This window comes from Ascaphus truei, chromosome 3 (assembly GCF_040206685.1).
Source record: "Ascaphus truei isolate aAscTru1 chromosome 3, aAscTru1.hap1, whole genome shotgun sequence".
Lineage (NCBI taxonomy): Eukaryota > Metazoa > Chordata > Amphibia > Anura > Ascaphidae > Ascaphus > Ascaphus truei.
This window is the reverse complement of record NC_134485.1, coordinates 78271538-78287000: the sequence shown is the minus strand read 5'-3', so window position 1 is coordinate 78287000 and position 15463 is coordinate 78271538. Positions and strand designations below refer to the sequence as shown.

The 15463-nt window shown below is 41.6% G+C and overlaps 1 protein-coding gene across 11 annotated transcripts in view; it reads right to left on the bottom strand.

Annotated features, from left to right (window-relative positions):
- Nucleotides 1-15463, bottom strand: part of SGSM2 (small G protein signaling modulator 2) — a 348102-nt gene that overhangs the window by 18819 nt on the left and 313820 nt on the right. For all 11 annotated transcript variants that reach the window (XM_075594354.1, XM_075594353.1, XM_075594358.1 and 8 more), the window contains 4 exons: nucleotides 13681-13834; nucleotides 11791-11855; nucleotides 4458-4603; nucleotides 3549-3677 (listed from right to left, as the gene is read on the bottom strand). In XM_075594354.1, coding sequence (XP_075450469.1) covers nucleotides 3549-3677; nucleotides 4458-4603; nucleotides 11791-11855; nucleotides 13681-13834 — 494 coding nt within the window. The remainder of the gene's footprint in view (nucleotides 1-3548; nucleotides 3678-4457; nucleotides 4604-11790; nucleotides 11856-13680; nucleotides 13835-15463) is intronic.

Genomic DNA, 15463 nt, shown 5'->3' with positions numbered 1-15463 from the left:
CCACCCTGACCCGATACAAACCCAGGAGGCCTAAGCAACCACCCCTGACTGACTATACTCACCCTATACCCATTGAGTAGTATAGTGGTACATCATACCCATATAATAATAATATGGGCATGATAAGCCTCTATAGCACTCAATGGGCACTCTAATTACAATACATTAATACACAAGACACACAATAATAAAACATAACTAAACTCCAAAAAAACACACTTCACAAAATAAATACAGTAACCAGCTAATCCAATGAATACAAGCAATAACATCAACAATGAATTAATTAAACCATTAACCAATCAAAACAATTAATTCCTAAAACAACTCCGAATTATTTTAAACAGTAACCAATCAAACCAATTAATTACTAAACCAAATCAAAATTAATAGAAACAGTAACCAATCAAACCAATTACTTTCTACAACATTAATGAATTAATTTAAACATTAAACTACAAAGAAATAAATTCAAACAATATCTGAAATAACCATGAAACGCATTAGCTAACATAGTACAACATTAACTACAAACAAACACCAATCGCAAACATTTTATTACCATTAAGCAGGAAAAAAACAAACAATGACATCCATAAGAAACTGTTATTAAAAAAAATAACAGCAATACCAAGCCAGAAATGCCCCCCAAATATTGTCATAATAATGTATTAATCTGTACCCTAAAGTGGTACAGATTAATATATTATCAGTCAATGTGCCCCCCACCCCCAAATCAAAAAACACATCCAATGAAAAAACCTGTAAAAAAAGACATTTACAAACATTCTATATATTACTTACCATTAGAAGCGCTGGCCCTCCGACTCCCGGGGAAACAGGAAGCTCACGTACCTTGAAGGCCTCCAACAGCATCCGATGCCAAACGCCATGAAGATCCAGATCAGGTACCCAAATCTTATTTTTTCTTTCTTTAATCACCTTCTTCTATCTTCATCTGTAACCATTTCTTGATCTTCTTAATCTTCTATCTTCTTGTTGTAATCCAAAAAGCCCCATGGTAGATCCCAACCAATGTTCTCTCGTCGTCTTCTTGGGCTCAAATGAGGCGTCACGGCCTTAAATAGGGCTTGTGACGTCACGTTTAGCCTCAAAATGGTTAACAGCCACCTGATTGGCTGTTAAAACCATGTTCCGACTTTAATTTTTTATTTTTTAAATGACGTCACTTAAAGGGAATGGTGCCAGCCAATCAGAATGGCTGTGCTTCATTTGCCTTTAAGATGACGTCACTAAATCCAAGATGGCCGGCGTCACATGGTACTCAGCCATTCAGAGTGTGGAATTGGTTCCCACGATCTGATTGGCTGAAATACCATGTGACGCCGGCTTCGTGACGTCATCTTAAAGGCAAATGAAGCACAGCCATTCTGATTGGTTGGCATCATTCCCTTTAAGTGACGTAATTTAAAAAAAACAAAATTAAAGTCTGCACATGGTTTTAACAGCCAATCAGGTGGCTGTTAACCATTTTGAGGCTAAATGTGATGTCACAAGCCATATTTAAGGCTGTGACGCCTCATTTGAGCACAAGAAGACGACGAGACAACATCGGTTGGGATCTACCATGGGGCTTTTTGGATTGACAGATGAAGATAAAAGATCAAGAAATGGTGACAGATGAAGATAGAAGAAGGTGATTAAAGAAAGAAAAAAGAAGATTGGGGTACCTGAGCCGGATCTTCATGGCGGATGGCATCGGATGCTGTTGGAGGCCTTCAAGGTACGTGAGCTTCCTGTTTCCCCGGGAGTCGGAGGGCCACCGCTTCTAATGGTAAGTAATATATAGAATGTTTGTAAATGTCTTTTTTTACAGGTTTTTTCATTCGATGTGTTTTTTGATTTGGGGGGGGGGGGGCACATTGACTGATAATATATTAATCTGTACCACTTTAGGGTACAGATTAATACATTATTATGACAATATTTGGGGGGCATTTCTGGCTGGGTATTGCTGTTGTTTTTTTTAATTACAGTTTCTTATGTGGATGTCATGGTTTGTTTTTTTCCTGCTTAATGGTAATAAAATGTTTGCGATTGGTGTTCGTTTTTAGTTCATGTTGTATTATGTTATCTAATGCGTTTCATGGTTATTTCAGATATTGTTTGAATTTATTTCTTTGTATTTTAATGTTTAAATTAATTCATTAATGTTGTAGTAATTAGTTGGTTTGATTGGTTAATGGTTTAATTAATTCATTGTTGATGTTATTGCTTGTGTTCATTGGATTATCTGGCTACTGTTTTTATTTAGTGAAGTGTGTTTTTTTGGAGTTTAGTTATGTTTTTTTATTGTGTGTCTTGTGTGTTAATGTATTGTAATTAGGGTGCCCATTGAGTGCTATAGAGGCTTATCATGCCCATATTATTATTATATGGGTATGATGTACCACTATACTACTCAATGGATACAGGGTGGGTATAGTCAGTCCGGGGTGGGTGCTTAGGCCTCACGGGTGGGTGAAGGGTGTATTAGCCCTAAGGATGGGTGTCTAGACCTTGCGGGTGGGTAGCGGTTAGGTTAACCCCTTTATTACCTTAGCAGTATTAACCGCTAAGGTAATGAAGGGGTTAAGTCCCCTCGCAAGGCCTAAACAGCCACTACGGGCCAAATTCCCCCTTCACCCACTCTTGCTAGCCACAGTAAGCCTGGCATGGGTGTTTAACCCCTTCATTGCCTTAGCGGTTAGCCGCTAAGGTAATGAAGTTGCTGTAAATGCATTTTTCCTGCATCGGATGCATGCCGGGGGGCTCCGGTGCTGGAATTAATGGCTATCAGCTCCGGAGACCCCCGGCATCAATCCGAGGCAGGAAATGGCCTGATTTTTTCTAAGTCCCGACATATCGCAGCTCATCGAGGCATCTCCCCACCAATTTACCTACATTTTTAGGTGAATTGGATTTGGGGAGAAGATCGCCTTTTAGGGCTGCGATAGGCTACGATAGGAGGCGACAGCCGACTCGCGGGTACTAGAATCGCGCGAGTTTATGATTCTTCCGAAAATGGTCGATAAGCGGCTGATTGCCGCTCAATTGGCGATTTTCTTTTGGTCATAAGATTTTGCGTCGAAACAGGTCGTTATCGAACACTTATCGAGGCTTACTGAATACGAGTAGCCATTTTGGTCGATAAGTGCTCGATAAGGGCCTTATCGACTCTCTCTCTGAATGAGGCCCTTAGTGTTAATGTGGCGTTAAGTTAGGTTTATGTCATGTTAAGTGACTTAACAGAGCTTTATGGATCTGAGCCTAAGTGTGTATACGTGTTTGTCTTTGTGTGTCACTAAGTGAATATGCAAATTAATTTATGCAGTTGGGTAAATGTGGGAAGATTTGAGCATTTCCTGTTTCTAAATCACTTAATAGGGCAGACACAAAATGACTCTACCATGTACTACACTTTCATGCATGAGGAGGGTTGTGTCCTCCTTTTGAGGTCCTGAAATATGGTAGTTCTATTCCTTTATTGAACGCCTGCTTCACAAGACCTTTATTTTATGAACCTACAAAATACAACATGCACTTACTCGATCCATTTCCTTCTTGGTCATTCCAAATTTGTAATGGCCAAGCAGGAATGGCCACACTTCTTTGCGGATGTCCTGTTCCACTCCTCCATAATACACCAACCTCAGCAACTCCAACTCCTTGTAATTCTGCAAGTACAGAACAAATCACAAGTCTCAGATCTTAATAACTTGCTTAACAGCCAATAATTTATTATGAATATGTCATCTATTAGGACAGATGAGAATCTTGACCCCAGCGCATTTCACAAGTGATTCTTTATGGGCTACCTGAATGCGTTTACCGTTTTATTGTTTTTAGTAAAAGTATTTCACTACTTACCATGGGTCTGGTGCTTTTTTTTTGTTTACCATTAATGATTTTACAATAGCCTGTGAGTTTTTAAACCGTTGCATGCTCCAAGTTACTGGGAAGCATATCTAAACTACTGGTTTTTTTTGTACCTTGCAAAATTAGAATTTAATGTTTGTATAAAAAGGGAATAAAACTGTGATGTGGCTGAATACTTGTAACTATTGTAGTTCTAGAAAAAATTATTACTAGAACATAAATCAATACAAAAACATATCTAAATCTCAGCAAAACAACAATAAACTGTTAATAACTGCCAAATTCCTCAGTAAAATCCAGATGGCAAATAATGATTTCATAATGTTTTACTATATTTTGAAAACATATTGTTTAATGTGGTTCTAGAGAGTTCTAGTGTGCACAGATTTGTATAAAAACACAAACATTATCAATGATAACGATGGGAAGCATAACAGTGCCTGTTAAAATGAACAATCGATTTTCTTTTAAATAAATTAGCATGGATTACATTATTAGAGTGTATGGCTCAATCCTACCTCCAATATATGAAATTTGGTAGCTTAGTGCACTGTGGCCCCAGACTATTCTACCCTTACCTTCATGTCCTTTTGATATTTGCTCCAGACTTCTTTGGTTAGGCCTCCTGATGCATCCGTGGGTTTGTTGGGTGGGATAATTGAGTGATTGACCAGGGCAGAGAGATGTGTTCGAACAGTGGATAAGTGACGGCAGTAGGCAAGCCCTGTTTTGAAAAGGATAATTGAAGGGTCTATGAATCGCTTACATTGCTGTAAAATCCAACACTAGTTTGCTATTCTGGATATAAACACTGATGAAAAAATGTAGTTTACGGTTCTTCAAAATGTCGCCTTTCTGAATTGTCTATAACCTGCAGCCTCTTGGGCTCTTAGGGGTCTAAGCCCTGATTACTGCAGTGGAATTGCTGCAGCAACCTGCCTTCAGTTAGTTACAAGTCTCTAACTACTGTAGTTACTCCAAGCAGTATTTATTTTATATGTGGTATATATTGACTGTTGCATTTGTTTATTTCATATCTAGGTTTTCATTTGAAAAGCTATAGAATATACACTGGTATGATTTATTAAATCATTTCATACAAAGTCCTTTTTACATGGTAAAGTGACCCACCAGCATCCTTCAACGATTCAACCAATCTTTTGTTTCAGATCCTTTATATTTGGTAAGAAAGGTCTTCTTAGCGCTATAACATTTTAGGAGTTGGGCTTGTGATGGGGGAGGGGTGCCAAGTGAGTAATAAAGGGGTCACCCCCATTAGGCACCCCCTTCCACCATCTGGGAAGTGAGGGGTTAACCAGAAATGTACGTATAATACATATGTTCCCCTGCTTCATAACCAAAAGGTATGTTCCTTGGTTATCCTATTCCCACATTTAGAGGGAATTCCTGTATTTTTATTCCCCTGCCTCAGGGCAAACTGTGTTCCATGTGATAGAAATGTATATGGGTACAATTATGGGTGTTTGTACCTTTGCAGTGTATGCAGCAACCACAAACACTGGTATCCAGGTGGGAGGGAAAGGGTTAATGTTAATTTGGTGTTTATGGCCCTTTGTCCCTTTTCCCGCTTTTGCAGGCTCCATTGTGCAGTCTCTCCATAGGTTGCCATTACAGCCCCATGTAACTCTATGGAGATTCGGGCCTGATATCGTAGAAGACCTGCAGGTGGCGCTCGAGAGGAGGAGCGGCGGTTCCCCATTGAAAGTGAATGGAGTAATGCATTTCAATGGGGATTCCTGGGAGCCGACCTCCGGGGACGAGCTGGCAGCCAGCCAGACCGCAGACCGCAAAAGCGGAAACATTATCTTGAAGAGAGCTTTGATCACTCCCCGGTCAAGTTAAGGTTCAATTGGCGTGGGAAACTTAGGTTCTAGGACACCACGGAATAAAATTATTTTTGCCCCTAGATCCTAGGAACCCCCTCACTCGACCCCGACCGGGTCTGACAATCATTGACCCCCGGTAAAGGGTTGCGCTCCCTATAAGGGTCGCACCATAGACTCTAATGGCGGAGGTAAAAGCCGCGAGTAAAAACAGCTAAGTCAGAATGAGCAGAAACCTGGAACCCATAACTCCGGTTCTGTTCAACCTAGAGGGCTGATATTCGGTCACCATGTAGCCATAGTTACGGCATGGCTGCATGGCAAATACCGACCCTCTTGGAGCAACAGAGCAGAGTCAGGGTAATTGTAAAATTTGGGTTTCTGCCATTGACTTGCATGGCAGAAAAAAGCCTCGTTTGCAAATGTGAGTTTAAAACTGTAATTGTGTATCTCCGGTTCGGTGGGTCACAGCGAGCTGAAACTTGGCCACCATGGAGAGTCCCCTCCGGTATGAGAGTCTGGCAAGCTTCAACCCGCTCGGCCCAACCGAACAGATTATTTTAATATGTGAAGATATTAAAGAATATACTGTTTTGCAAGGCTGGTATAAAAGCCCGGGAAAGTTACTAGCTCTGCTTTATGTTAATGTTCAGGAGGGCGATCCTTTGTCTACAACAGCCCCCCTGATCAAAGGCTTGCCCACTCTGATTGTGTAGGGCAGAGAAACGCAGAGCCTGAGTGGTCTGTAAGTGCCATAATTCACACTTACAGACAAAGGATTTCCTGGCCAGATACATGCCTGGTAGACTTTTAGGCGCCCTGTCATTAGTGTGGGGCTAGAGAAATGAGACCCCAAGGGCCAGATGTGCGCATGTGCCAACTAGCTGGGGGCATGGTCCAACAATGCTTCCCATGTTAGCTGGCAAGGAGGGATTGGGTGCAGATAATTGTCACCCAATGTCTGGCACCCAATGCTAGGTTATAGGACTGGAATCCCATATAAAGTGTGTCAGCCCTATACCCAGTGTCTTCGTTATTACATCTACTTGATTCCTGATGACTGAATGAATTGCCAATCCTGTACCTGATTGCTTCATTGCCCAACCCTAAGTAAGTGTTATATTCTTGTACGTTATTTGTATGATCCTGTGTGTTCACCTTCTTTAAGGAATAAACTATATTTATTATATCTAAGTCGTGTTCAATTCAACCCAAAGATTTTGTGTATATTATATCCCTTCACAAGTTACCGTGACAGGGCTATCATGCAATATTCCTTATACATACCAAAAGATCCAGAAGTAGCTGATAACCAACCCAACAGCCGAAGAAGACCTTGACACATGGCAGCCGCACTGTCATTGAAAGCATTAAGGGGCAGATACACAAAGCTCTAGCCTATTTAACCTACCGTTAGCGTAATTATAACACATGCACTAACGGAAGATTAACCCAGTGCTCCTCCTTAAATAACGTACGGTTACAGCATACTTTAGAGCTCTACTGCTCACACCTGGATCTGGTCTGCTTTTAAAGCCCGGAGAGTGACCACAAGTATGATTCACTACAGGTGTGAGCAGTAGAGCTGTAAAGCATGCTGTCACAGTGGAGCTATCCAGTATCTGAGATAGTTCAATGCTAGAGCTGCTGCCCGGAATAGCAGAGCTTGTGGGTTCTGATCCTGTTGGGACTGGCACTAGTGCCGCCTTCATCACAAAGGGCCCTAGGCTTGTCAGTATAGGTCTTATGGGAAATCTTTTAAGAGGTGTGGGGTGCAAGTCATTTAAATATACTTTGAATATTCCATTAGCATATCTCCTGGGTATTTAAGGTGTTTCTCCTTATGTTATGTGGAGGGAGGTTTGAGGGGATTTACACATTTACGCCGCTTGGGACTTTTGTTGCCACCTTTAAGTAAGACAGTCGTAACACAAGTTATTTTAAGATAACGCAAGGCAGTGCTGACTTAATATGGCGTTAAGGTGGACGTCTTTAGGCGCGTGGACTCAAAAAATCACCTGGAAGAGAGAAAACATATGGTGTAATCACAGTTGGATGAAAGAATGAATCATAACATTATTAAAGCTGCAGTTCAGTCAATATCCTGCGTGTGTGTTTTTTTTTAATAAATCAGTTCTGTAGTAAGAAAAAATACTTTTAGCATTTTCTGTTTTTAAAAAACAACAACTTTGAAAGACCAATTTTCTTGTATTCTATTTTAACAGCCATTTACTAAGGCACTGCCCCTACATGTCCTGTCACAAGCTCTGGCACACCCCTTTGTCAGCCCTGCCCTCCCTCTTGCACATGTCAGTGCAGGAGTGCTCATGAATATTCATGAGCTTCCACTGAGTGACAGAAGCAGAGGAAAAACATATCCCATATCTAAAGGTGTTGCCAAATTTTGCCGATCAATACATGGAGAACGAATTGACCTGCAGCTATACAGTTCTTTAGGTAATCAGAGATTGTCCACATGATACTATTGAATAAAAAAAAATAAAAATAAAAAACACTGAACTGCAGCTTTAAGGTACACGTAACTTGACAGTAGTAGCTTTTCCTATGAGTAAGATGGTTAGTGCACACTGTTCTTTCTTTCACAGCCTTGCAAGGTGTATAATGGTCTACTGCATCTCAGTTAGAAGATAGAAGAAGATATATGGCATAATAACATTTATTGACATTGAAAAAATAAAATGCCACTTTACACTCACAAACGGTTCTTTAAAATCGGGCATTCGAATGCAATGGTTTAGAGCACACTGGTCTCAGCACGTCCTACCTTTATAGTGACGCCGGGATCCACCAATGCAATGCGTGTAATTTCCTGCAATCCCTAGGCTGAAACAGGCTCACGCCTACAGGGTCGTACGGTCCCTTATTCGACTGGGTATTTAAGACTGAGCAAAGACAGACGAGCCATTACCGCAGAGGAAGCAAAATCGCGAAACGCATTGGGCTGACCCTTGTGAGCCACCGTAGCTGTTCAGTTTTGGTACCACATTAGGAAGTGCCGGCTCCATACCAGTGCAGGTGGGCAGACTGATCCGGAGACGCGAAATTACAGGAGGGCACCTCACCATAACCTGCCGCATTGAGAGGCGAATCAGGAGCTAAAGGGACCGTTCGACCCTGTAGGCGTGAGCCTTTTTCAGCCTAGGGATTGCAGGAAATTACACGCATTGCATTGGTGGATCCCGGCGTCACTATAAAGGTAGGACGTGCTGAGACCAGTGTGCTGGAAAGCATTACATTCGAATGCCCGATTTTAAAGAACCGTTTGTGAGTGTAAAGTCGCATTTTATTTTTTACATTTCAATAAATGTTATTATGCCATATATCTTCTTCTATCTTCTAACTAAGATGCAGTAGACCATTATACACCTTGAAAGGCTGTGAAAGAAAGAACAGTGTGCACTAACCATCTTCATCATAGGAAAAGCCATTACAGTCAAGTTAAGTGTACCTTAATAATGTTATGATTAATTATTTCATCCAACTGTGATTACACCATATGTTTTCTCTCTTCTATGTCATTTGTTGAGTCCACACAACTAAAGACATCCACCTTTTTCCCCGTTCCAGTTACTTTTGGGGGATGTGGAAATCCCTCCTCTTAGGACCTCGGCAGCAGGACTAAAATCCATTTATCTGGGACTATCTACATTTGGAGGTTTTTTAATTTTAATTCCATTTTATCATGTTACACGTGTACATCTATCTGTGATATGAAGGTTGTGTTAATATTTATGTTGGTTATATTTATACCAAGTCATTTTAGAGTGTTAGCTCTTCATTTTTATTTTTAATATAGCAAGGCCCCGCTTCTCGGCACCCCGCTTTTCGGTGATTCGCTGATATGGTGGCACCAAGAAGGGGGCCGCCATGTCTGCCCGGAGGTCGCGCATGCGCATAACGGGCTGTTTTCGCCGGCGCGCATGCGCAAAACGTAGGTTGCATGCGCAGAACGGTTTGCGCATGTGCACAAGGGGAAAATGTCCGTTTGCGCATGCGCACAACTGAAAATCGCCAGTTCTGCTTTCCGGCGATTTTCACTATACGGCTGGCCCTTAGAACGGAACCCGCCGTATGCCCGGGGCCCTGCTGTATGGTATTAAGCCTATTCTGTTGAGCTAGCCAACGGCTTTTGTTTTTGCATATAATTAGCTTTGTGGATACCTGTTAAACTCAGGTAAAATAACGTCTGTTACCTATTTAGGTACTGTCATGTTCTTTGCTTATGATTTAACAGAGCTCTGTGGATCTGCCCCATAATACCGAAATATTTATCTCCAGTGGTTAGGAAGAATTATGGCACTCATGGTGCTAATGACAAAAAATTGAATTCTTAACCTAAAGTATTACTTCTTTATATGGAAACAATATATAGCTTTGTTTCAAACGATCTGGCAGTGGCTAACTGTATAAAATGTAGAAGTTTCTTGAATGGCGGTGCAGCTGCCTTTGAAAAAATACGTGGGACCGAACTTGCAAATTGCTGGGTACAAAACGTTTATTGGCACATGAAAAACAGCAACAAAACAGACTCTGACAAGTTTCAGCCGCCAAGGGCCTTTGTCAAAGAGTATAACATAAACCAAACACTTGCAATTTAAATACCCCCCGTTCCCGCCTCCTATGATGACGTATCGGCACTCCCTGCCTATCAGAATCATCACGCCCCCTCTGACAGGGACTCTAGATGATTGCTGTGTTAAACACAGCTGGTCTTTGCTTACAGCAAGCAGGAATCACACGGGGATATAAACACTTCAACTCCCCTATGACGTGACGGCTGAGCCACCAATGAGAAGCTTCTGATTTATTTATACTTTCGCTTAACCATTGGCCTGCTGGAACCGATGGTACATGGACAAAGCCAGAAAGATTCCTGCTTGCTGTAAGCAAAGACCAGCTGTGTTTAACACAGCAATCATCTAGAGTCCCTGTCAGAGGGGGCGTGATGATTCTGATAGGCAGGGAGTGCCGATACGTCATTATAGGAGGCGGGAACGGGGGGTATTTAAATTGTAAGTGTTTGGTTTATGTTATACTCTTTGACAAAGGCCCTTGGCGGCTGAAACGCGTCAGAGTCTGTTTTGTTGCTGTTTTTCATGTGCCAATAAACGTTTTGTACCCAGCAATTTGCAAGTTCGGTCCCACGTATTTTTTCAAAGGCAGCTGCACCGCCATTCAAGAAACTTCTACATTGAATACCAACCCGGTGGGAGCACGCCCCACAGCATCTGGATTTGGATCTCAAGAGACTTGTGAGTTTCCTCCTTTTTTGCACAGCACCCATTGCCTGTGACACCCATATAGATCATACCCTTATATATAGAGGTTAGTGGGTGTCCACAAAGAGTGGCATCAAGGGTTGCTAGTGTTAAGGATATAATTATACCAAGCTGTATGATTTGGAAATCTCTTTATTGTTGTACCACATGTGTGTTTCCTGTGAGCATTGCATAGGAACTCTAGCTCCTATTCCTTCACCTTGGCTAACTGTATAAAGCTCTTTTGCAATTAAGCACAGGGCCACTACTTTTCTTAAAATTGAAATCAAGATTTCCCTCATACCCTTTCTTTAGGATATATATATTTTTAACTCGGTGTGGCCAAAAACAAAAACCCCAAAAACTTTTAAGGTAACATTATTATTTCAAGTTACAGGGTGATATAGTACATAGGAGTCAACTAATCATACTAGGACTTCTTCAAAGTGATGGCTCCCATAACCAAGTCCCTTCTCTCATTACATGATCAATTGTATTACAAGCACCAATTACTTTCTCCCCCCTGGTTTGTGCTATTGCACTGTATATAGTGGTGTATAATTATAGGAATCATTGACCTACTACTTTATTTTTATTGGTGTAGATGGGACTGCAGATTTATAAGATTGGTCCATGGTCGTAGTGCCCAATGAGGGGAGGGGTTCAGTAACATGTTTTTTTTGGCTCTAGGTTCAGCTTAAATGATAACATCTATTGAGTTGATAAAGCTGCTCCTTTATGTATACACCCTGCAGTTTCTAACTAGACAATCACTACTATTGACTTACATCCATAGAAGGCTCGGGAAACAATCTGTCTCTTCATGTTTTCACACAGCAATTTGAGTGGTGTCCTGTGGATTGACAAGGTTTTGAAAGTCAGACATGCACAAGTTAAACTGGTGCCTATGTCAAGATCAAGTCAAGGAGACCAATATTATTACACTTCACCTGCTTTAGGGATTTTCGCTCATGTTGTATTAAAAAGTACAAGGTGGTTGTTTTTGTGTCATTTCAAGTTCAGTATGTGGAAATCCTTTGAGCTCCACTTGTGTGGTCTACCCAGTGCACTATGAGAGCCACACATCTATTCCTTCCTGGCAGTTCTGTAACCATCCGGCCTTGTTCATTTTTCTCTTCCACGCTGTGATGTACTCTTACCTCAACCAGCACCCTCATTTTGTCTTACAGTAGACTGTATGTCAGGGTGGGTTTCTGGCACGTTGAGCGGAATAGCAAGAGCAAAATGATGAGCATACAACAGGGGAAGTCATTAGTCTTTTATCATCATTGTCCAGCAATTCTAGTGTAAACTCTGTGTAACCAGCGGCAAGTAACTTTATCTATTTTTCTCGTAATATTTGGGGCAGAGACTGACTTCTTACCCATATTCAGCTATATATTGTACAGTGTGCTCCATGCACTATTAGTTAAATACAAGAATTAAGATATTATGATGGTCTCTGGACAATACTGTAGGTGACAATTTGTGCCTGACTCAAAGTTTAACCTAGCGGGCCACAAAAGTTACTATAAACAATGTATCGATGTAATTGGCTTCCATGCAACGTTTCCACCACCCTTAACATAACGGCCTAATTATTTACATCTTGTGAAAAATGAATATGTATTGCTTTCCGTCAGGGACACTGTATTGAAGAATATTACCGGTAGCTGCTTTTGTTTCTCTGACTAATAATGGCACCATAATTACTTTGCAAACAGAAGGTAGAGGGAAGCTAACAATGTACTCAGGGCTTTGTATTACTGGCAAACAGTTCTAGATAAAACCCTCCACAGCACTTGTTTACAATGAAAATGTTAATACTTATACTTGTTCCAATGAGACCTTTAAAAATAAAGAAAAACCCAAATCAGCTTCATATAATCTACAGATGTAGCAGACACGATTGCCTCCGCTGGCACATTGCAGCGAGACACACACACTGCGCCAGCAGGAGCAGCAGCTATTTCCAAGCATTAGGCCCGGGCCATAGAGGTGTGGGGAGAGCGGAGGCGCGCTAACGCTGAGGCTCGCCTGCTTCAGTCAGCGCGATTGCACGGACTTGCAGGCGAGCCAGCGGGCGCGAAGGGAGCCGGGGGGGAGGTGGTTGGAGGCGGGGCAGTGACGTCGCTGGGCCAATCGCCCGCGACGCACAGATGTCAAAGTCACGGCGCCGACGTCACAGCGCCGTGACGTTGATGCTGCTGAAGGCTGATTGGATGTTTTCAGCCGACAGCGCGCTGAAAAACAGCTTGGCGCTCGGCTGAAAATTCCAAAGCCTGAGCACGGCTGCGGACGCTCGCGTGAGCCCCCTCTAAAGACATCCTCATTGAGGATGCAGGGGCTCAGCGCGGAGCGTCCGCACGCCTCAGCACGGCTGGTCCATCTATGGACGCAGCCTTAGTCACATGCAGAGAAAGGGTCTGGGCTAATGCGCTATTGAATCTGGTGGCGTGCGCCAGCGGATCCAATAATGCCTGCTACATCTGTTTTAAATAGGCCAGTGTCCTTGGTTCCCTTTCGTCGTAGACAGGACTGGACTTTTAATGATGGAAAATACACCGGGTGAGTTGCAGGAGAGAGAGTTTTAGTAGTGCTTGATAATACAGATGTGCAAACACAATACTAAATGAATACATTTCATGGGATATGAGGCCAACAGGGAAGGGACTCACCTGTCGTGGACACAGCTGCAGCAGCTGGGAATATCATATGGAGAGCTGCCCGTGGAGCAGGATAGGCAGGAAGAGCCCTGACTGCAGTACTCTGTGAGCTGCCAGGGTAAAAGATTAGCACCGAAGCCCTGCATTTCTATCACGTCGCTGGAGTCTGGAGAGAGATATCAATCAACCACGATGTGTTCAGATACGTCTATTATAGGATGTGTTGGCTTATTATGTTCACGCTTTATACAGAAAAATCTCTTTGTGGTTGTGAATAGAGACAAATGACACTTCTGCCGATCAGTATCTATCTAGCTATCTACCAACTTGGCTTCATAAAACCCTGCAAACATCCATCCATCCTTTATCCATCAATCATTCTGGCCAGATATTCTCTCTGTCTGCATTTTATTCTGTAAGGTGCAAATAGCGCCAATCAAGTGCTATCACACATTGAAGTCAATAGGCCTTTCTGCGCAATAGAGCCAGATCAGCACGATTGCAGCGTACTGAATAAGGGGCTCTGTATCTATCTATCTATCTATATATCTATCTATCTATATAAATATATATACACACACTGTATAGTTGTCTATAATTGTCATATATCAACCCATCTATTACCCATTCTAATCCATTCCACACATTCATAGATGTGTACAGGCAACCTACCAAATATTTTAACCAGTAATATCCATTTTCATATATAATAGCTAGATAGGACCTATTTAGCACCATACTGCCATAGGTATTGTCATGCATGTCTAATGTAGTCTCCACTAATGTGGGTCATATGGTCCTGAAAGCAGCACTGTTCTTCACTTAGAATACCATCGAGCTTTCACACAATTAGAATTCAGTGAAGTGGATTGCTTGTAGGACTGACCTACAGTAACACGCTTATATTTGGATTACAATGAAGTAAGGTTTGTTTGTAAACTGATACACTTGTATCCTACTAGAGAGTAGACTGTGCTCCCATTTGCAAATGAAATACAGAAGATAAAGTGAGAAATCTAAAAGATGGGACAGAGTAATGGCAGAGAAGGCACATAGGGTAGTGGTTGGGCAATAGGAGCTGGTAAAGTAGAAGTCGCAAGTGGTTCATGAAAGTGATTGGTCAGGTTGTAAGAACACTAAAAACACTGGTGGGGATTCACTAAAGGTTTATTATTTAAATGCTTGGCGTTATCAATATTTTATTTATCGTCACTAAAGCCATATCGCAAGTGTTAAAGCAGCGATAAGAGGCAATATTTTCCCCCGCAGAGTAAAAGTGAGAAATAATTAAGTGTTCACATGCTTTTCACTTAACCCAGATACCTGGCGATATTGGGCTACCACCAAAAAATAGCAACAACTTTTAATCACCCACCACAGGCGTGTTAGATTTATCTTGCCTATACTGTATATAATATAATAGTCACTGCAGACATAGTCAAGATAAGACTAGCCAACCTAGATGATAATTCATAATATTAACATGTTGAATTTGTTTATGTTGTATCTAAATACATTTGTGCCTGAATGGATTACTTTGCAAGGTATTGGTAGCCTCACACATCAAAAGACTTAAATAATGTTCTGCCATGTGGGTTTATAAGAAATCCTGTGGTAGAAAACTGTGGTATCTCCCACCCTTACCCATAATTGATCGCTGATCAATGCAGATTTCTATGCGTTAATGCTTATTTGTATCACAAGCATTCTTTACTTCTGCGCTAACGTGCTTTTCGTGTATGCAACTGAGAAAGAATGTTGTAACCCATTTATAAATGACTCTTATTGAATAGAG